The 21,454-nt window shown below is 48.4% G+C and overlaps 2 protein-coding genes across 2 annotated transcripts; both read right to left on the bottom strand.

Annotated features, from left to right (window-relative positions):
* Positions 1–201: 201 nt before the first annotated feature.
* On the bottom strand, positions 202–1,187 carry LOC109774090 (dehydration-responsive element-binding protein 2C-like). The gene has a single exon (XM_020332809.4). The coding sequence runs from the start codon at positions 1,143–1,145 to the stop codon at positions 450–452; it is 696 nt and encodes a 231-aa protein (XP_020188398.1). The 5' UTR covers positions 1,146–1,187; the 3' UTR covers positions 202–449.
* A 13,679-nt stretch (positions 1,188–14,866) lies between these two features.
* Positions 14,867–21,210, bottom strand: LOC109774075 (mannosylglycoprotein endo-beta-mannosidase). Its single transcript, XM_020332793.4, has 11 exons — positions 20,779–21,210; positions 20,437–20,575; positions 19,825–20,052; positions 19,601–19,659; positions 18,507–18,555; positions 18,167–18,397; positions 17,582–17,751; positions 17,298–17,502; positions 16,206–16,874; positions 15,884–16,111; positions 14,867–15,807 (listed from the first exon to the last, which is right to left on the bottom strand). The coding sequence occupies exons 1-11, from the start codon at positions 20,946–20,948 to the stop codon at positions 15,013–15,015; spliced, it is 2,943 nt and encodes a 980-aa protein (XP_020188382.1). The 5' UTR covers positions 20,949–21,210; the 3' UTR covers positions 14,867–15,012.
* Between the last annotated feature and the right edge of the window lie 244 nt (positions 21,211–21,454).

The following is a 21,454-nucleotide window of genomic DNA, read 5'->3' as shown; positions in this document are numbered from 1 at the left end:
GTGTAAAATTAAATCTTAAAATCAATATCAATAAAAGGTCGGTGTGTCCGGTTGTTTGGAAAATCGAAGTCCGCCTTAATTGAGGGACGGAAATTCCATGGAGTCGGCCAGATGATATGTGTTGGAGATGCCCCAAGTCACTACTCTTACTTGCTGTTTTTTGGATGATCTGCAATAGGACCGCTGCAGCAGCACACGCCATTAGACTGATCATTTCATTACCCCTGCTCCCACGCACGATTATATCATACACACACTTGCACGCTCACCTGCCCACCAATATTAATGCTAGTATGCTACTGCGACGATGGAAAAAAAGCAAATACTAGTACTAACTACGTAGCTATCTAGCTGCATGCACCACGGCCAGTGACCAGCATGCCGCATGCTGTATATGCACTATATATCACGGCCACTCCTTACTTTCTATGTCGACGTCGATCTGCACCTCAGCAGCTGGGTTGCTGCAGCGGCTGTTGGGGGACAGTGCAGGCACTGGCAGCAGCTGAAGAAGCGGCTGCTGCTGCCATTTCAGGGGCTATGCTGAGGTCCCAGATGCTGACCCCTCCTCCGGCTTCGGCCAGCACCTCCAGGGGCACCTCCTGGAACCCCTCCAGTCCAAAGTCCTCCGCCTTGGGCAGTCGCGTCACGTACGCCTCGAAGTCCTCCGGCGCCTCCGCCGTGCTGTAACAGTAAGACGGCTGCATCCAGGCACTGCAGTCCATGTCCGTGGGAGTCCCGGTCGGGGTCGACGCGCTGGAGTTGGAGTTGTTGGAGGAGCAGCACGGCGTCCCCGGCGCCGAATTACCGTTGGCGCCACCACTGCCTTGAGCTGGAGGGTGCTGCATCTGGGACGGCGACGCCGAGAGGTTGAGGCGGGCGCAGTCGCCGTAGAGTGCCCTGGCCGCGGCGTCGTAGGCGCGCGCGGCGTCGAGCGCGCTGGCGAAGGTGCCGAGCCAGAGGCGGGCGCCGCGGTTGGGCTCGCGGATCTCGGCGACCCACTTGCCCCAGGTGCGCTGGCGGACGCCGCGGAAGGGGCACTGCTGGTTGTCCGGGCCGCCCTTGCCCTTCATGCAGCCCTTGCGCGACCGCCGGAGCGGGCAGCACTTCTTCTGCTTCATCCCCGCAACCACCTCCTGCTCCATTGAAGAGATAGACTGACGATTAGTGTGTTGGTGTTGGAATATCTGGGACTGGGAGGCGGATATTTATACAGGTGAAGTGGAAAAGCGAAGGGCGGGAAAGACGGCGGCGAGGCGACGTGTAGGGTGTGCGTCCGAGGTATCCCACGCGTGCGCCAAGTAAGGAGGCCGCTCGACACGAAGGGGTGGGGCCGCGCGAGCAGGACACATGGGCGACGCTGTGGGCTCCACGAGTCTCCGCACCAGGGCCACGTGGCGGCTACCTGTCGGCAAACGCGCAGGTTCAAGCGTCGACGCCTTGGTCAGCGAGCCGCCCGGGTTTGGATTTGGACGAGCTTCTTCTCCATGTTTCTTTTTCTCAGCGCTAGCACATGTGATTATCCATCCGCAAGAGTCTGCGTGTGTGTGCAGCAGTGCGTACGCTCTCTCTCTTCCTGCGACACCATGGCATGAGGCAGGAGCAAGCAATTGGGCATGGCGCTAGCTTTTTGTGCAGGGTCGTACGGACTGTGCTACGTGGCCTAGCTCGTTGCATGGCAGCTAGGATTTGGCATCGACCATCGGACATCGGCCGAAGAGCTCTAGGTATTGAGCGCTCGCACGTGCACCCGGCGCGTGTATCCGTGCGTGCATGCATGCATGCATGCAAGTGTCGCAGCCCCTGAACGCACACCTGGCCTTGTATTGCTCATGCTCTGGCAGCGGTCTCGGTGGGTACGCGGCGTGCTTCCGTTTCTCTCTCCCCACTCTACAGAAAGGTTCCTGCTTCTCCGGCCGGCGGCTCGGCGTGCTATTCTCCTTAATGACGTATAGGGATCACCACTGGAAAAGCCCAGGTTTTTGTGGGAGCCTGGGAGGGCAAAATGATCTTTTTTTTTAGGGCAAAATCATCGTATATGGTTCTTCCTAAATAATTTCGTTGCCAAAAATACACACAGTACTGGGAGCACAGGAGCTTTCCTATATCGACGGAAAAGTACGGTTTTTTACGGGGTATGCATGGTGAATTTTTTTTGCTTCACAACAACGTAAGAAATAAAAAAGTTCATGATACCGATGTTGATCTTGAACTTGGTTTTCAACGTCGATAGATAGCAATGTTAGTGTTGATGTCGAACTTATCTTCGGCGCCAATGAGGCAGCTCTGTCCCACAAACTCTTCAAATCACCGCCCTTGTTGTTCATTTTTCACACCTATAAGAAAATGCATGTTACATAGTGATGGTGGTAATGATGGACAGTCTTACAAATTTGAATGTTCATAATTCAGAAACTAAGAAGCTTGAAATTCATCTTGTTTTTCTTGAACTTCTTCACAAATTTTATAGCCAGACAATACAAACCGAACTAAAAATTTACTCAAAATCAGGGAATGAAGATAATCCTTTATTCTTAGCTAACCATTCAGACAAATCAAGAATAAACACTCAATGTCTTGCAAAAAGGAACCTGACAATGGGAGAACTGCCCACGCCGCCGCCGTTGCCGACTTTCCAACTAGATGGCAGATGTGTGTGCGCCGCTGCGACCCTGCAGCCTGCAGGGGAAGCCGCGAACATGCGGGAACGAGATCGATTGGCGGCGGCTTCTGATGGCCGATGTGGGCATGCGGACGCGGCGCAGTGATGTGCCCCAAGTCCTCGATGCGGTGCAACGGGCGGTTGAATCAGCGAGATCGTCGAATCGAAGGCTCCTAGGCACGCTGTCTCCTCGACTTCGTCAAATCGGGCAGCATTCTGCCTCGAAAGACACGGCCCAGTAGCACTACCTAGGAACGAGTAAAACCCAATATAGGCCCAAGTGGGTCTGAATCATTATTCTCTTCATTTCTCTTCTCCCGTACGTACAACTACACTGCCATATGTTATATAAACGCATATAGGAGCTTATATACTGAATTGTTTTTGCATAAAATGTTGGGTATGCATTGCATACCCTTGCATTAGCCTAGCCCCCCCCCCCCCCCCCGGGGGGTAATGACGATGACATGTACCTAGGGTAGGGTCATAGGCCTGACCTAGACGCCCTACTCAAGGACACTGCCCTAAAAGTCAAAGACATTCAAGATACAACAGAAGAAACCGACTGAGTTCACCTAGGAGTGCAATCCACTCGACTATCTATTCCGCTCGGATACCCCAATTCCGCTCGACAGTGAAAAAGTCACTCGACCATACAAGAAACCACTCGGAGTACAGAAGACCTAGAGTCACTCAAGGTGAAAACGGTCAGGCATTCATTCTATAGTCTTTAAGATCATTAATAGCTCTTTATGTCTGGCCTTACCAGTAACGTCTTGTCTTAATGTACATTGAACCCTGTGTAACGTGGGCTGGCTGGGGTCCTGGCGCACTCTATATAAGCCACCCCTCCACTCGCACAAGGGTTCGCACCCCCTGTAACACACACACACACACACACACACACACACATATTCCAGTCGACCGCCTCAGGGCACCAAGACGTAGGGCTTTTACCTCCTCCGAGAGGGGCCTGAACTCGTAAACTTGTGTGTACAACCTCGCCGTAGTTAGGACCTTGCCTCCTCATTCGTACCCCCTACTCTTACTGTTAGACCTAGTACCACGACAGTTGGCGCCCACCGTGGGGCAGGCGTCTTAGGGACTTCCGGCGAGGTTGCAATTTTTTCGATCTTCATCATCATGGTTTTCGGCGGTAGTCTGGCTTTGGGCCGCGAGATCCGACTCGGCGCGCTCGTCTTCATCGCCGACGACTCCGCTTGGCTCCAGGAGGCCCCCCTCGACGACGAGGCCCTTCCCATCGGTGGGGCGGCGTACTTCCGTGCGAGTGCTTGCGGCGTCCTCCTACGGCAGCCGTCGACCCAGTATCGGCCGGCTCCCGTATCGTCCACCCTTCTGGCTGTCCGCCGCCACAAGCGATCCGGTCGTTCACGACTTCAGCGGTGGGTGAAGCATGCAGTGGCACGCCAGTCAGCCACCCCTCAAGTCGCGGCAATCGAGCCTGACGAATCTCTCTACAGACTGTTCGACCTGTCGACTGGTTCCGCTGAGACTCTGTCCGAGTGCGGGAGCAGCGACCCGGCGGCGGAGGTCCTGATGGTCGACACGCCGCGCAGCCCGCCTGGTTACCGTCGTAGTGGCGGCGGCGATGGTGGTGGCGGTCCATCTCGCGGTCATGACGAGTATCACCCCGAAGCCCTCACTGCGGAGCAGAGTGATGAACTGCATCATCGCAACGTGGAGGCACTCCACACTCCCATCATCAGCGAGACCTCTGAGGCTCGGGCCTTGGAGACTACGCGCCTGGCCACTTTGGCTGAGCGCGTGCGTCTGGAGAACCTTCAACATTCAGTCGACGAGCGCGCTCGATGACATATCCCCAAATCCAGTCGACGACATCGACAGTTGTTTCCGCCTGAGCCTCAGGTATACCGCACTCCGATCCAGAATCTTACAGCTGCAACCCGTATAGCGGAGTCGATTTAGCCGTCCCAATCAGAGGCTGGAAGGGGTTTGATGCAAATCCGAGCACTGCTCCGGGCAGCAGGTGAGCAAAACACAACCGTTTCTCAGTCGCGCAACAGGATCCACAGCAGGTCGATGGTGGCGGACACAGTCCAGTCGGCTCACAGCCCAAGATCGCCTCTGCGGCGTGAGGGTCGTGGTCACCGCCAAGAGCAATACCTGGGTCAGAACCACGAGCAGTATGATCATCGACTCGGCCGTGATGACCACCGTCGAGTGCCTATGCCCCCTCCGAGGGGCGGATCGTATGTGCCCCGGCAGTACGATGACAGGCGCCCGTATGGTGATGAGCAAAGGGTCCCAGTCGACCAAAGAGAACCCGGGTTTGATGCAAGATCAATTCTTGTGCAAGGCCTGGTCGACAGAAACCGGGCACACAGAGAAGGACTAGACAGAGATCGCCTGGTTAGTAGCAGAGTGCATGTTTCTAGGCCTGAATGTTTCAGCAGAGCCATCAGGGCTGCTGAGATCCCTCCCAACTTCAGGTTGGCGACATGAGTAAGTAAGTTCACTGGTAAGTCGAAGCCAGACACTTGGCTAGAGGATTACCAAGTGGCTGTGTAGATTGGTAGCGGAAATGATGATGTAGCCATGAAGCATCTCCCCCTGATGTTGGAGGGTTCAGCCAGAGCTTGGTTGAATCAGTTGGCTCCTGGAAGTATCTTCAGTTGGGAAGAGTTGGTCCGAGTGTTTGTTAGGACATTTGAGGGCACTTGCAAACGACCTGCAGGGCTGACTGAATTGCAGCATTGTGTCCAGAAACAGAATGAAACTTTGAGAGATTACATCCAGAGGTGGACCAGTCTTTACCATACCGTGGAGAATGTGTCACAACATCAGCCAGTTTGCGCCTTTAAGGAGGGCGTTCGGTACAGAGAGATTAAGCTGAAATTCGGTCGGACAGGGGACATGTCCCTGGCTCGGATGATGGAAATAGCCACTCGATACGCTAACGGCGAGGAAGAAGACCGACTCCGCAGTGTCAAGAACAAACCAGTCGCCCAGGACACCGGAGGAGGAAATTCCAGTCGGAAGCAGAAGCGCAAAGCCGACCCCGCAGGTCCTGGTGAGGCCGCAGTTGTAAACCAAGCGAAGTTCAAAGGAAAGCCTAATGGGCCATGGATCCCCAAGAAAATGAAAGATCAAGTGGGAAATGGCGTACTTGATTTACTGTGTCATATACACACTAAGAAAGATGAAGAGGGGAACCTGATTTACCACAAGCATACCACTCGACTGTGTCGACTCCTGATTCAGAGCTTCCAAGAGGGCCAGCCCAGTGAAAAAGAAAAGGAATCTGATAAGGATGAGGACAAAGAAGAGGATGATGGTTACCCCAATGTCAATGCCACTTTGGTGATTTTTGCTGACAATGAAAGCAAAAGTCGACTGAAGGTCATCAACAGGGAAGTAAGCATGGTTGCTCCGGCAGCGACGACGTATCTGAAATGGTCAAAAACTCCCATTACATTCGACCAGTCTGATCACCCAGCGCACGTTGCTACCCCCGGGCGGCAAGTGTTGGTGGTCGACTCAGTCGTTGGGGGCACTCGACTGACCAAGGTCTTGATGGATGGTGGCGGTGGTTTGAACATTTTATACGCCGAGACTCTTCGGGGGATGGGCATTCCGATGTCCAAGCTCAGTGAAAGCAACATGCGCTTCCACGGGGTCATCCCAGGGAAGAAAGCTGATTCACTCGGTCAGATCACTCTTGATGTGGTTTTTGGTGATTCAAAGAATTACTGCAAGGAAAAGTTGACGTTTGAAGTCGTGGATTTTCACAGTGCCTATCATGCTATTTTGGGCAGGCCTGCATATGCTCATTTCATGGCTCGACCGTGTTACGTGTACCTCAAGTTGAAGATGCCTGGCCCCAGAGGTGTGATCACAGTCACTGGAAATCGGTAGAGAGCAGAAGAGTGCATCCAGAAGGGCTCAAAGAATGCCGATGAACAGATGGCAGCAGTAGAGATGCAAGAATCTCAGAAGAATGCAGATCCGAGTGATTTGTTGCATGCTAAGAAGCCTGCTTCAGAGTCTGCATTTCAGTCGTCCGGCGAAACAAAGCCAGTTCACATTCACCCGACCGATCCCAATGCTGCTCCGACTCATATCTCAACAACACTCGACAGCAAATAGGAAGAAGCGCTCATCCAGTTCCTCCGTGAGAACTAGGACATCTTTGCATGGAAACCATCTGACATGCCGGGTGTACCCCGGGGACTGGCTGAGCACCATTTGCGAGTTGACCCGAAAGCAAAACCCGTTAAAGAGCATCTCCATCGGTCCGCCGTGGAGAAGAGGAAGGCAATCGGCAAAGAGGTGGCTCGGCTTCTGGCAGCTGAGTTCATCCGCGAGATATACCACTCCTAGTGGCTCGCCAATGTTGTCATGGTCCCCAAGAAAGATGATTCACTTCGTATGTGAAGCGTTTTTTTTTGGAAAGACGTGTTTCTTGGAAGAATTCACCTTCATATGTGTCCGGGTTAATGTGAGGTTCATAATCCTCTTCATTGGTGGGGGAGGTGGTCTAACATATGGCGGCACTTCATAAACGACATCCCAACCATTCAGGTTTGGATCAGTTTGGCAGGCCCATGGTAGATAGAAAACTTGGGTCGCCTGTTGAGTCGTAATATAGACACGGGGAACATCTAAATGGGTGCTTTGTTTGATTTCGACTAGCCCTATATGTTCATGAGTCCTTCTAGTCTCCTTCGGCTGGAACCAGTAACATTTGAAGACTACAATGTTTGGTGCGTTTTGACCATAGAATAGAAGTTCACAAATTGCTTCAACTCTCCCATAATACTCGATACCTCCATCGCCGGCAGTAGAGACACAACAATTTGTAGACTTTCGGTCGGCCATAGATAGCTCTTTGCCGTAGGTACGAAAGCGATACCCATTGATGTCGTATTTGTCAAATGAACGGACCTTAAAGTCAAAACCATTAGCGACTTGTCTCAATTCGGCGTCCATAGACTCTGAATTAGCCTACAAGTTTAATTCGAAAGGCTTGTTGCATTAGCCGCAAATTAGATGAAGAAATGAGAATGGTCTAATGGAAATTACCGTTTGTTTGAACCAAGAGATGAAACCGGGAAAGCCGGCTCCTTGCTTTGCCAGAAGCTCATACTCTTCGATGGATTCCTTTTGGATCACTGCTCCATCCGAGAAACAGGCGACGTATCGACTGTATCAAAAAATATCCGGGAATAAGAGCAGTTCAAAGTAATTAGAAGTTGCGAAACAATGTACGCGAGAACTTACTCGATGTACGGCCGCACTTCTGTTAGGTTGGTGAAGATATACAACAAAATGGTCCGCCATTCTTCGACATCCAACGATATTGGTTTCGAAGCACCGGCTGGTGCGAGATTCCCTTTGAATAGGCTGGGGTTGGATTTATGGTCGCCAGCATTGTATCGAGGCTTCGGATTATGCAAATGACGATTTTTTGCTTCGTAGTGTGCTGTCACGAAGCTTGCCGCCTCCTCAGTAATGAATGCATCGGCCATCGATGCTTCAATTCGACGTTTATTTTTACATTTTGCTCAGAGCGTCTTCTGCATCCTCTCAGTTGCGTAGCACCAACGATTTTGCACGGGCCCCCCCAATCTTGCCTCAGTCGGGAGATGCAAAATCAAGTGTTGCATTGGATTAAAGAAGCCCAGCGGGAAGATCTTCTCTAACTTGCAGATCAACTCCGGCGCCAACTCTTCCATTTCTTTTATCACGGCAGGCGATAGATCTTTCGCACAAAGAACACGGAAGAAATAGCTCAGCTCTGCTAGTACTAGCCATTCATCCTCAGGGATGAAGCCACGCAACATCACCGGCATTACCCGCTCAATCCATATGTGCCAATCATGACTCTTGAGACCAAATATTTTCAATTTGTCAAGATTCGCTCCCCTCTTTAGATTCGCTGCATAACCATCGGGGAACATCAACTGCATTTTCACCCACAAGATAACTTCCCTCATAGCTGGCCTTCCAAGATTGAACCATGCCTTTGGCTTCGTCCAGTTCTGCTTTCCTTTCGGTTCTTGCATGTTTTGTAACGGTCAATCACATAGCACCTCCTGATCGACTCTAGCCTTAGTATTATCCTTTGACTTCCCGTCTGTGCCGAAGAATGTACCAAAAAGTGACTCAGCGATATTATTTTTGGTGTGCATCACGTCGATGTTGTGTGGGCAAAGGAGGTCTTTGAAGTAAGGCAGATCCCACGAGCATGTCTTGTGAGTCCAAACGGTTTCGAATTATACCCCTTGAAATACCTTGGACGCTCTGGATCTGGTCGAGAGCGTTTAACTGTGGCCTGTCAATGTGGGTGGTGCAGAGTTTTTGACAACTCTACCTTTCATGAAGTTCTTCTTGTCTTTCCTGAACTTATGGCGAGGATCCAGGAACTGTCTATGCAAGTCGAAGCAAGAAAACTTGTGACCCGCCTGCAGCCAACGAAACTCAAGAGCTACCTTGCATGTGGGGCACGGGAACCTTCCATGCACACACCATCCAACGAATAGCGCATACGCCGGCAAGTCATGCGTCGAGTACATGTACCAGACACGCATTATGAAGTTCTGTTTGTTAAAGGCCTCGTATGTCTTGAACCCACTATCCCAAGCTTCTTGCAATTCATCCTTAAGCGGTTGCATGTACACATTCATATTCTTCCCTGGATAGTTCGGCCCTGGAATTATCAACGTCAGAAAAATGTTCTTTCTTTGCATAATCTGCCCGGGGGGAGATTGAGTGGAAAGACAAATACGGGCCAACAACTGTATTGGGTTGCCATCAGACCAAACACACTAAACCCATCCGTGCTGATGCTGACTCGAGGATGCCTTGGATCTGCCGCTTTTTCCGCATATAATGCATCGAAGTGCTTCCACGCTTCACCATCCGATGTGTGTACCATCATCAAATTCCCATCTGCATCTAGTTCGGTTCTTTTGCCCTCTTTGTGCCATGTCATCTGTCTGGACATCTCCTCGATCATGAAAAGATCTTGAAGTATTGGTACGATTGACATATACCGAAGAACATTAACCGGGATTTTGGTCTGTGTCTTCTCACCCATACCGTTGTCTACCACAATATACCTGGAGGACTTGCAAACGGGACAATAGTTCAAGTCCGCATACTCAAGCCTAAATAAGGCACATCATTTCTCACATGCATGTATCTTCTCATAGGGCATCTTAAGAGCACGGAGGATTTTGTCTGACTGGTACATATTTGCAGGCAGTACATGGCCTTTGGGTAGAAAGTGTCCAAATACTGTCATCATCACCTCGTAGCATTCTCTGCCCAAGTTGAATTGAGCCTTCAAAGCCATTATTTGTAAGATGGCATCCAGCTGACAAAGCTCAGTGTGCTCCTGAAGAGGACGTTTTGAAGACTCCAACATGTCATTGAAGGCCTTTGCAGATTGCTCCATCTCTTCGTCCGAATCCCGAGCATCATCAAAGTTTTGCACCATGTCTTCCATCCCGGTACCATGCTCGTCGGTGCGACGACGAACCACCTCAGCTCTGGCACGTTGGGCAGACTCATCATGAAATGTCCACACCATATAACCGGGCGTAAAACCACTCTTCTGCAGGTGTTTGCCCATTTCATCTTGTGTCCTCTTTTCCCAGTTCTTGCACCGGACATAGGGGCACCAGTTTTTCCTCTGGCCATTTGCAAATGCGGCTTTCACAAACCCCTTGGTTTTTGTTAACCATTCATTGGTAATCTCTTTCTGACTAGTGCGACCGGTTTACATCCACACACGATCACTCATCTTGCTTAGCTACTCGACAGACAATAAAATATATATAATTCAACATGTATATTCATCAGTTCATCTAGTTTGTCAATTTTATTACGTCCATGCAACCTACACTCTAATAGGTAAAGATAGGTCCTAATCCCACCCGAGTATGTGTAGATTGAGTACGTTCTCCATGCTCTATCCCATTCCAAGACAAAATTTCGGCAGCACCAATGTGCATCCGGAGAACAACAGGGGGCGCTGACGAAATTTTGTCTCGGAATGGGGTAGAGCATGGAGAACGTACTCAATCTACGCATACTCGGGCTGTCTGTGGAATCGCTGGACAATCCGAATGAGTTACGGTGATAAATATGCAAGTGAATGCATATTTATCGATGCAACCCTTTCGGACGGGAGACGCATACTGGTTACGCGATTGTAGTTACCTAGCTAGTGTCATCGGCACGGAGTCCGGAACAGAGCAAATAATTAAGGGGGGAGGAGGAGATGTTATTTGTGCTCACCCACGAACGCAGGGGCGGAGCTCGTCGAACACCAGAACCTCGCAGCGACGAAACAACTGCACATTGAAATCGAAAGATGAGTAACATAGCATTATTGTTTTTGCCATCAACCTAACTAAAATTAAACTAAACTAAGCCTAAACTAATGTAAATCTAAAAAACAGAAAAAAGAGAGATCTAGGGCAGCGGTGGAGCTCACCAGAGAGAGGGCAGCGGTAGCGACAGGCGGCGGTGGAAGAGGGGGCGGGGCGGCGGTGGAGGAGGAGGGCGGGGCGGGGTGACCTGGGGCGACGGGGGCGGGGGCGACGGGGCTTCGGGGCAGGGAGGGTGGGGGCAGCAGCGCCTGGGCGGCGGGGGCAACGAGGATCGGGGGTGACGGGGCGACGTGGGCGATGGGCCGGCTGGGGCTGGGGGCGCCGGGTGGCGGGGTGGTAGGGGCGTTGGGACGGCGGGGGCGGGGGGATCCGGGGCCGGGAGGGTGGTGTGGCGGCAGCGGTGCTGGGCGACGGGACGGAAGGGGCGGGGGGCTTCGGGGCTAGGAGGATGGTGGGGCGGTGGCGGTGCGGGCGCGGGGGGCGCGCGCGTGGAGAGAGAGGAGAAGAGAGAGGAGTGGGGCCGGGGAGAGAGGGAGGGGTGGCCGTTAGAGGCCGTTAGTGGGCACGCTCTTTGCCGTCAACTAGTTGGTGGCAAAGAGGGGGGCTAGTGGGTCGTTAGGGTTTGGACCTCCACTGGACCCCTACCCACCTCTTTGCTGTCCGCTGGCGGACGGCAAAGAATCTTTGTCGTCCGCCAGCCGACGACAAAGAACTGGCTGGCGGCAAATAGGGCCTTTGTCGTCAGCCATTTCTTTGCCGTCCGTTTTTTAGAAGCGGACGGAAAAGGCCTTCTTTGCTGTCCGCTAGCCGACGGCAAAGAACGTAGTGCATGCTGGATAGCGGTCGATGGGTGGAGTAATAGTAGTAGATGCAGGCAGGAGTCGGTCTACTTGTTTCGGACGTGATGCATATATACATGATCATTGCCTTGAATATCGTCATAACTATGCGCTTTTCTATCAAATGCCCAACAGTAATTTGTTCACCCACCGTATGTTATGTGCTCGAGAGAGAAGCCTCTAGTGAAAACTATATGGCCCCAGGGTCTACTTTTATCATATATAAAAACACAAAAATACCTTGCTGCAGATTTTTTTTGTTTTGCAATTTATTTATCTATCGACCACTACAAGATCTAATCCTTGCAAGTAACCACCGAGGGGATTGACAACTTCCTGTTCGTGTTGGGTGCAAGTATTTTCTTTGTGTGTGCAGGTGCTGTTCACAAGGCTTTGCGTGATTCCCCTACTGGATTGATAATCTTGGTTCTTAACTGATGGAAATATTTATCTCTACTATACTACATCATCCTCTCCTCTTCGAGAAAATCCCAACGCAGCTCACAAGTAGCATCGATGTTGTGCCTCTTGATCCAGGCCGGCAAGCACCAAGGCCAAGAGTTGTCGAGCACATGTACAAGGTTGATCGTCAGTGTCGTCCCGATGGTGAGATCCGACGCATAGCCCAGTTATGGGAAGGGCCAACCCACGGCAGCTGCCATCGATGCTCAAGGAGCAGCCCGGCTGGCTGCGCTCCCCGTGCCCCAGGGCCTAGGTCGATCACCAGCCAGTAAGGACCAGGCAGCCCCGATGCCGCCGCGCGTGGAGCGGACTCGACAGGGCGCCCACAGCCATGGCCAAAGGGAGGAGAGGTAAGGAGGAATACGCCCCGTTGGCTGCGTTCCACGCGCACCAGGGCCTAGATCGACCACCGTCCAGCCAAGACCAGGCAGCCATGATGCCGTCACGCGCAAAGCGTACCCGGCAAGGCGCCCATAGCCATGGCCAAAGGGAGGAGAGGAAAGGAGGAAGCCTCCACCATGTGGTGCGACGAGCTTTGCCCCTACCACCCTGACCAGCGACAATCAACAAGAAGGGAGGGAGCCGGAGAGGGAGTCCCTAGTGGAGACGGTGGTAGTTGTCGCCCAAGTCGCCCTGGGATGATGAGGGAGCCTCGTGTTATGTTTCCCTCATCAGATCATCCATGTGCCTACAGCAACGATTACTGGTGTGTTCTGCATATTACCAAGTCAGGCCCGTGTGGTGCAGTTTCGACCCATTTGGTAGCCTGCTTTGCATAGAATTATTGGCCCGCACGATGTCAAAGCACCTCCCAACAAGGCCCTCTAGGAACGGTCGAATCGGTTGTTTTCCCTCAGCCAGGCTAGCGACATGCAGGGGAGGTGAACGCGGCGCCGAGCTCATGTGACAAGGGAGATGGCGCAAGCTTGCGCACGTCCCCGAAAAAGTGGCCGGAGAAATTGGGGTCACCTCCCACCAAACCAGTCGTCCTATTCAGACACCTTCACCTCCCCGTCGAAACCCCTCCCATCATTTCTCTCCTTCGAGCTCTCTGTCTCGTGCGGATTCTTCATCGATGAGAAGATAAGTGGTGTGTCTTCTCTGGCCGGCGGTAGACAACGACGACAATTTGTCTTCCTCCTCTTCTCCGACCTGCTCTGCGGTTTCACCCGGCTTCACGGATGACTGTAAGTTTGACCACTCCCTCATCCCTACTCGTTATAGTGAGCATGTGGTAGCATTGTAGACTATCTATCTGTGAGCATGTGATTTTGCGGGAGCTAGTGGCAGGTTTTGCTTATAGGCTTTGGTCATGTTCATGTTATTTTTCATGCCAGTTTCAATGATACCGTGGTAGATGTGGTACTAGCTTGTGAATCATAGCATGTGTAGTATGTTAGTTTGTAAGTATAATTGATATGTAGGTGTGGTAGTGTTGAACTCCATGGTATGCTTTGATCTTGAAGATGGGTCATAGGGTGTTGTGTTGAAATTCATGATCCATGTGTGCTATGCTTAATGTCCATGCGTAGTGGTCTTTCGTACTGTCCATATGTAATGTGTTACACTAGTCCTAGTGCTAACACTTGTAGGACATGAGTGATGTCCTGCAAGTGCACATGGTTGTTGTAGCACTTTCATGATAAATGAAGTGTCGAACCATCTCTGAGCCAAGGGGCAAGAAAAGACTCACTATGACCAAAGACAAGGAGCTGGAAAGGATGACGAGAGGGCATTTTAGAGTGCTCCAAACCCGTTTTGCAGTAGTTTAAGGACCAACAAAATATAGGATCCACGGAAGTTGTAGGAGGTGATGACAGCTTCTGTTATCATGCACAACATGATTGTAGAGGATGAGGGTGACGGAGTTCATCACAGTCTGGAATTTGAGGAAATGGGTATCAAACTTCCAGAGCAGAATCAGGCGACCTTCAAGGAATTTATCCAAATGCATTAATGGATTCGCCATCGAGCAAATCATGAGCTTGAGAATGATCTTGTCGAGCATTTATTGGCGACTCGTGGGGTTGAACTACAAAATATGTCTAAATAAGTAGAATTCAAATTTGAACTATTTTATTGCAACTTCATGTTTGTATCGTAATATTTATATTTGAATTATTGTTGTATTGGAATATTTGCACAACATGATTATGGACGAAGAATGATATTTTTATTTAATATTTTTAAGTGTTCCGAATATAGGATAAAACACAGATGTGGGCATCTGATGTTAGGGTTGCCCGCCCCCTGTACGCTGTCCGCAGACAGACGTTTGGGTTGTCCGTTCTGATGGATGGCATAGATGCCCTAACTTTACCCACTAGCTGAAAATGACCCTACAAAGACTAAAAGGACAACTCAGAAGCAGGACAAATGCACCAAATTCAACCAATGTTTCGTGCTCCTAGTTCGGTACTGGCAACGATAATGTTACCAGAAGACCTGAACCGTTTCAAACGCCGTCGACATTATAACAGTCATGATACTAATCCACAAGCATTGCTGATGCCATATCACGATTGAGTCGATGCCTTCACTTTATTGTTGATTGTTGGTTTATAAGATAGCTAACCGTTCATGTCTGCTCTTTACTGGGGATGTACTACTTAGTTTACATGGATCTTACTTCCAGTACTCAATAGCATGTTCACGGACAAAGCGTGCGTCACATCATCACTGCATGGTTCAGATGATAGTTCCAGCCTCTCAGAATGACCCTGGGCTTGGATCCTTCAGGAGCCTCAAAGGAGATGTCGGCTGTCATCTTCTCCCCAGGCGTGAGCGAAAAATAGTTGTCTGAGTAGTGTACCGGAAGGATTCTGGTGTCCCTGTAATTCTCCCCAGTGGATGATTCAGAGGTGTGCACCGAGAAATGAAGGAAAAACGCCACACCTGAATCGATCCCCTTCACCTCAAGTGTTCTTGGTTTGTCACCCGATCTTGCGAGATCAATGTTCCTGTGAATTTTGCTCCACAGACCACTTTTCTGTACCACACAATTAGTTTCTTCACTAATGCCGTGGACACCATTTCTGTCCTCTAGTTCCATAGTTGAAACCGAGGTTGTGCTTTCAGCTGCGGATTTCTTTGACTTGTTCTTTATGGACATTCTTACCTTGTATGTACCGCCTGAGACAGAAATTCCGGACCCGATCTCGAGCGGAATTGTCTTCTGCCGATACTCTTCCAACAACTTGTAGTCTTTCCCAGGAAGATGTAGCCAATAGAAGTTTCTGGAGAGTGCTTCCTTGTCTGACAGCCTGAAGAGTTTAAGCAGCAGAAAATAGACAGGCTTGGCATTCTTCATCTTAGGGTATTCCATCTCCATAATTTGCTTCACTTTCTTTGGCGGTACCACGAATTTCTCTGTAACTTTGTAATATGGGGATGCACCGTCAAGATCCCATACTGAAATTTCTACAGCCACGTCTGTCAGCTTATCGGACGTAGTGTTTACCACCTAAAAAAAGGCACTTTCCATGCATTAATTTCCAGAAAGTTTGGTTGAGACGACTTTTCTAAGTTGCAGAAAGTACCTCTATGTTGTAACTAGCCAAATTCAATTGGACATGAATCGGCTCAGCAGCACAACGGCAACCATAGAACCCGGCAGTCTGGTCTTGGAGGTGATCATAGAACTGTCCTCGTAGTCCGGTCCATGGATTTTGCGTCTTCCAAATTAGAACACCTGTGAACTTTGTCCACATGAAAGAAGTCCATCCTTCGAGGAGAGCTCTGTACTGAACATAATTGATCAATTGTGCCTGAAGGTTAAAGACAATATTAGAGACAAAACTACATGCTCTGATCTGAAGCATAAAGCTTCAGACGTACGAAGAAATGGCAGTACTAAATTACTTTTTCACAGAAATCATCAAGGTCTTTTGGATGGCCATATAGTTCAATCTGATCATGCACCTTCCCCGGCTTCGAGTAGGGGATGTACTTGTGGTAATCCCATATTGGGTTTGGGACTTCTTCTATGTACCCATCAATTCCCTTCTTAAAAATTGGAATACTCCACCCTTCTGGAGGCATTGTTGCTCTAATCGTTGCAGCAACTGGAACCCCCACAGAACCAACTTCAGGGTTAAACCCATATTTATAGAAACTATTCTTGAAAAAGCTCTCTGGATGCTGAATCTCATATGGACCATCAGTGAAATCGCCTTTCCCATCAGCAAAACCATCCCACATTGATCCTTGGACATACGCCCTAGTACCATCCAGGTATCTACTTGGGTCACTTGGGTCTTGTGACAAATACTTTCCTTGATTTTTTGTTGTCTGGTTGCTCAAAAACATAGGATGTAGCTTCAAATCATTCTTCAGTGCTCTGTTGATGTCAATTGGTGGGACTTGCTCATTACCACCAACCCATAGAGCTAGACTAGCATGATTTCTGAGTAACTTGACAGTATCTCTAGCACACAGAAGGAAGAGAGCATGGTCCAAAGGACCATCTGGGTTTGATATTGGAAGTCCACGACCATCAACATCTCCAGTTATCCAGAATTCCTGCCATACCTGTACCAAATGATTTGTTACTGCAAGTAAACACAAAAATGGTACCAAACCAGTGATTTGTTACTGCAAGTAAACACAAAAATGGCACCAAACCAGAGTAGATGTGAAAATTACAAAAGAGAACTATTCCCCTCCATTTCTTAGATATTGTCGAACTTCACAATATTTTTACATGAAACTGCAATCAATATTCAACTAGGTGTAGCCATGTAGGTTATGAAAATACATCTAACCTAATCATCAACCCTGTGAAGGCAAGGAATTCCAGCAACCAGATAGTAACTATTAGCTTTCTGAATCCTAAAAGGGAGCAAAGGTGCGTATCATTTGAAAACCCTTTATACTATTCATGGCAAACTAATATCTTGCAATTTGTATAACAAAACAGGAAATATAGATTCACAGGGAGAAATTTAACCCTACCATCAAACCATATACATCACAAAAATGGTAAAAATCAGGCCTCTCTGCTAATCCACCACCCCAACAGCGAAGCATATTAAAGTTCATATCAGCATGGAACTTGATATCGGTCATGTAGCGCTTCTTTGTTAGTCGAAGCAGGCCATCTGACAATATCCAGTTCCCTCCTCGGATGAAAATAGGCTCACCATTTACCTTGAAGATCCTGCAGATGAGATAAATTTACACTGCCATGTTTTCATGAGCACAAGTACTATACACTGAGACATAAAAGAACTAGTTACCTCCCACCAGTAGAATCATCAATAGAACTCTCAACCTTACGGAACCCAAAATAATGACTCCATGCATCGGACTCTCCTAGTCCATTGACATCCACACTAATTTCAACATTGTACAGGGATTGCTTTCCCATGCCATTTGGCCACCACAGGTTTGGCTTATAGAAGAATAACTGCCCATGTTCATATAACAGAGTTAACTAATCTTCTTATTTCAGATGTTCTGTCAACAAAATAACTATCACTAAAAATATTCATCACTCAGGGACAGTGCAAGGAAAATGTGCTCACACCAAGGTTCTTGTGCCTTTAACAATGAGAAGTATGCAACAAGGAGCACTGAATATTTTCTGCTTAAGAGGTATGAGGATGACAAAGGTACTTCCTTACTTAACATAACACTAGGGGACAGTTTAGTGTGTTGTGATCCTCTAATATGCCACCCTAACTCAATTCTAGAAAAAAATAACTGTTAAAACCAAAAGAAAGAATGCATGAGTAGCTATATCATAATCATGACGAAAATAAGAAAATTAACAAAGGAACGCCAGAGTAAGGTGCAACATGGAAATCAACTTACTAACTTACAGGAGGAATGGTGTATTCCAGAACTGAACGGGGAGGAATCGATATGGCATAACTCTGAAGATGTTCCACCAAGCAAATGTCCCCCTCTAATTCAGCAGAAACCTGAATTTTCAAACTACAATCTGCGAGCCATGAACTTTTGTTCTCCAACTGAAGTGTACAATGTAGGTACGACCTCTTAAAATCGTCATGAAAAGTTGAAACCAGATGGGGATCGGTTATGTTCACAGCCTACAAAGGGGAAATTGTAAACAGAAATAATCAAATAAGTGCTATCAACCGACACAAAAACGATAAAGGAGAAAATAGTAATAAATGTGAACATTCCTACTAAACTCACCCCAGTTATGCAGATCGAAACTTCATCCCAGATTCCTGTGTTTCTATCCCTAGGATGACCAAAAAGAAATAATTGAGGATATTATGACTGTTGCAAATTGCTACAAGAATGATCAGCTCGGAAAAAATGCTGCCCCAAAGAAACATTTTGATTTGTAGTAACAGTACAGAAGCAACTATAGCAAGTAATAATTTCGAACGAATTTACCAACATAACAAGGACATCAGATATTGTTGGCACTTGGCAGTAGTCCTCACTACATGGATGATACATTTGTGTGATCATGACTTTCAATGTGATCATTGTTGAATCAATATCATGGAAGTACCAAGCACGTCGGGATAATGAGTTAAGAAAAGTTAGGCCAACATTAATGAAAAATTTATTAGATTGTGGCAGATGATTTATTTCTTTTGTTATTGTGGTCAAAATGGGAGAATGAAAATTTGATACAGAGGCTTTCCTGGATTTGAAGGAAAGTTTGATGCATATTTTCAGTTATTTTTTCTACGAAATCCGAAACAACATAGATAAATTGCATATTGATGCTATTTTGTCTATTAAGATAATATTGGATTTCAATTTTTACATGTAAAAAATATTCATATGCTGATCTAGTTATGAGATTGGCAAATGACACAAAAGGACAGAAATGCTTTATCATTTTTAAATTTTTTTTAAAAGGAGGTTAAACCCCCGGCCTCTGCATCAATAAAAAAAAGAGTATTTCCTTTTAGAAGCACCCATTTGAGTGAATCAGCACCATACTAATATGTGGTCGATGTTGAAAGTCGAGAAAAAGACTGCAAAATGTTTCTAGTTCAGCATATTGCATCTAAGTTTTTCATGGAATGAGTATCAATCAGTCTTAACAAAAAACCATAGGAACATATTTTTCCTGATAATGAGCAATATATTAATATCAAGCTGATACCAAGTACACCTGATTTCTGTACAACACAATGTCAAGAGCTAGTTGAGACATCAAGGATGCACACAGCCAGAAAGGAATATATAGTTGTTGTTAAAAGAAAACTAATTGGGAAAAACAATGGGATTAACAATAACATAATCACACAGATATCACCAACAACCTTATCGGGCACATCCAATCCCATCCTTCAACATATTGCGTAGCAACATCTTTTCCAATCTGAAATGGACCATGTCAAAAGGTAAGATCATGCACTTGCCATGAGTTGTCCCACTTAGCAACAATATTCCTTTTCAAAAAGTGTAGTGAAGATGAAGTAGTTTGGAATTAACGCAACTACATGATCATGAATCATTGAAACCTTTTGCTAAAACTCATTGATACCTCGTGATCACCGCCTTGACCTCCCTGAGGAGGAATGGTACCAGGATGATCAGGAGGATGAACGAGGACAGCAAGCAGATTGCTGCCCTCAGGATGAAGAACTTCAGTAATATCAAGGGTGTGCCTTCGGAACATTCCTTTTGGAAGTATCTCTTTGTGCCCATTTATGTATACTTCTGCTGAGTAGTTTACTCCACGGAAGTTTAAACTCACGTGCCGGTTTCCTGCCTAGAGATGGAATGGTAACAGAATCAATTGATATGTCAAGCAGATATGCAGTAATGTTCTAGAATAACAAGTGCATTACATTCGGTGGAGTGCCAAAATTATACTATCCCTCCAGCAAGTCAAATTAACACCAATTATGAGCAGAGCAAGCAGTTTGGATAAGGCATATCCCATGACCTCTCACACTGCTGCAATACCACTTTCTTAAAATGCAAAATGTGGTACAGTACAGACAAAAATGGAACTTAGATCGTGGAGATAGTTCAATTGTTGCCACTAAACAACTGCCTAAAATCACTTTACTACACTGGGGTCGTCTACATTCCTCTTTAAGCAACTGCACAATTAAATAATACACGGCGAAATCGGTGTATAACCGCATACCGGAGCACACTGGAAGGTGGTGAAGAACCAGAACGTGTAGTACTCCCTCCCGGAATCAGCGATGTCGATGATTGCCTCGTTGTTCAGCCCGTAGAAGGGGTCAGGAATCAACTTGTTTTTTAGAAGGGTCCCCAGCACGCTGCGTTCAGAAGCATCCAACAGTTTGTTGGTCAAGCAAGGACCGCCACCAAAATAAACAAAGCTTGCAGTATTATTTTAAACCCAAACCGCGGATAGATTACTCCGTCGAAGAACAAATCCCCACGGATCAGAACTACGGCTGGCAGGTGTAGATATTATCGCGGAGGGAAATCGGCGAGGACGCCGAGGAGAAGCACGTACGTTCCGGGGACGGCGGCGTGCATCCACGGAGCGGCAGCGGAGGCGTCCGGCGGGTGGGTGGTGGTGAGCTCGACGCCGGTGAGGGCCACCTCGGTGGAGCGCGCGGCGAGCCAGCCAGTGTCGAGCACCAGCTTGCCCACGCTCGCCGCCGCGGCAGCATCCGGTGACATCTCGCCGGATCGCTTGCTCGGGCGGATGCCGCGCTCCGAGCGGAAGAGGTGGGATGCTGGTGATGGAGTGCGCGCTGGCCCGCCGGCGGTGTGCTTTTGTTTCCGGCGGTAGCGTAGCGGGGCCAGGGGCGCGTCACGGGTGCTGAGGTGGGGCCGGGCGCGGATGGGAGTCACGCAGCTGCCGGGAATCGGCGGAAGAGGATGGGAAAGTGTGGGATCGGCTGGGGCCTCGGGGTGTCACCGGAGCTCAGTGCATCGGAATATCGTTTCGTTAAAACAAACTAGCTAAATATTGCTACGGAATGTCCCTTCGGAGACATCCGATAAATATTGCTACGGAATGTATTTGAAAAATAGTGCCGTGTGACAAATTGTCCTCGAAGGCACGGTCTTTTTTTTTCTTTCGTGACCTGGAAGGCACGGTCGAAGCCCTGGACCCGTCAGCGTTTGTAGGCCTAATAAACAGCTTCTCTATTAATGAATCGATTTTCAAATTGATGCGGGCC

Source organism: Aegilops tauschii, chromosome 1 (genome assembly GCF_002575655.3).
Source record: "Aegilops tauschii subsp. strangulata cultivar AL8/78 chromosome 1, Aet v6.0, whole genome shotgun sequence".
Taxonomy (NCBI): Eukaryota; Viridiplantae; Streptophyta; class Magnoliopsida; order Poales; family Poaceae; genus Aegilops; species Aegilops tauschii.
Note: the sequence above shows the minus strand (reverse complement) of the source record. Positions and strands in the feature narration are given on the sequence as shown.

Excerpts from the sequence above, each read along its gene's own strand:
- LOC109774090 (XM_020332809.4), bottom strand. The coding sequence starts at position 1,145 with ATGGAGCAGGAGGTGGTTGCGGGGATGAAGCAGAAGAAGTGCTGCCCG.
- LOC109774075 (XM_020332793.4), bottom strand. The coding sequence starts at position 20,948 with ATGTCACCGGATGCTGCCGCGGCGGCGAGCGTGGGCAAGCTGGTGCTC. Across the intron at positions 20,053-20,436 it reads CCACCTTCCAGTGTGCTCCG|GCAGGAAACCGGCACGTGAG; the intron begins GTATGCGGTTAT and ends TTCCATCTCTAG. Across the intron at positions 17,503-17,581 it reads GATGATTCTACTGGTGGGAG|GATCTTCAAGGTAAATGGTG; the intron begins GTAACTAGTTCT and ends TCTCATCTGCAG.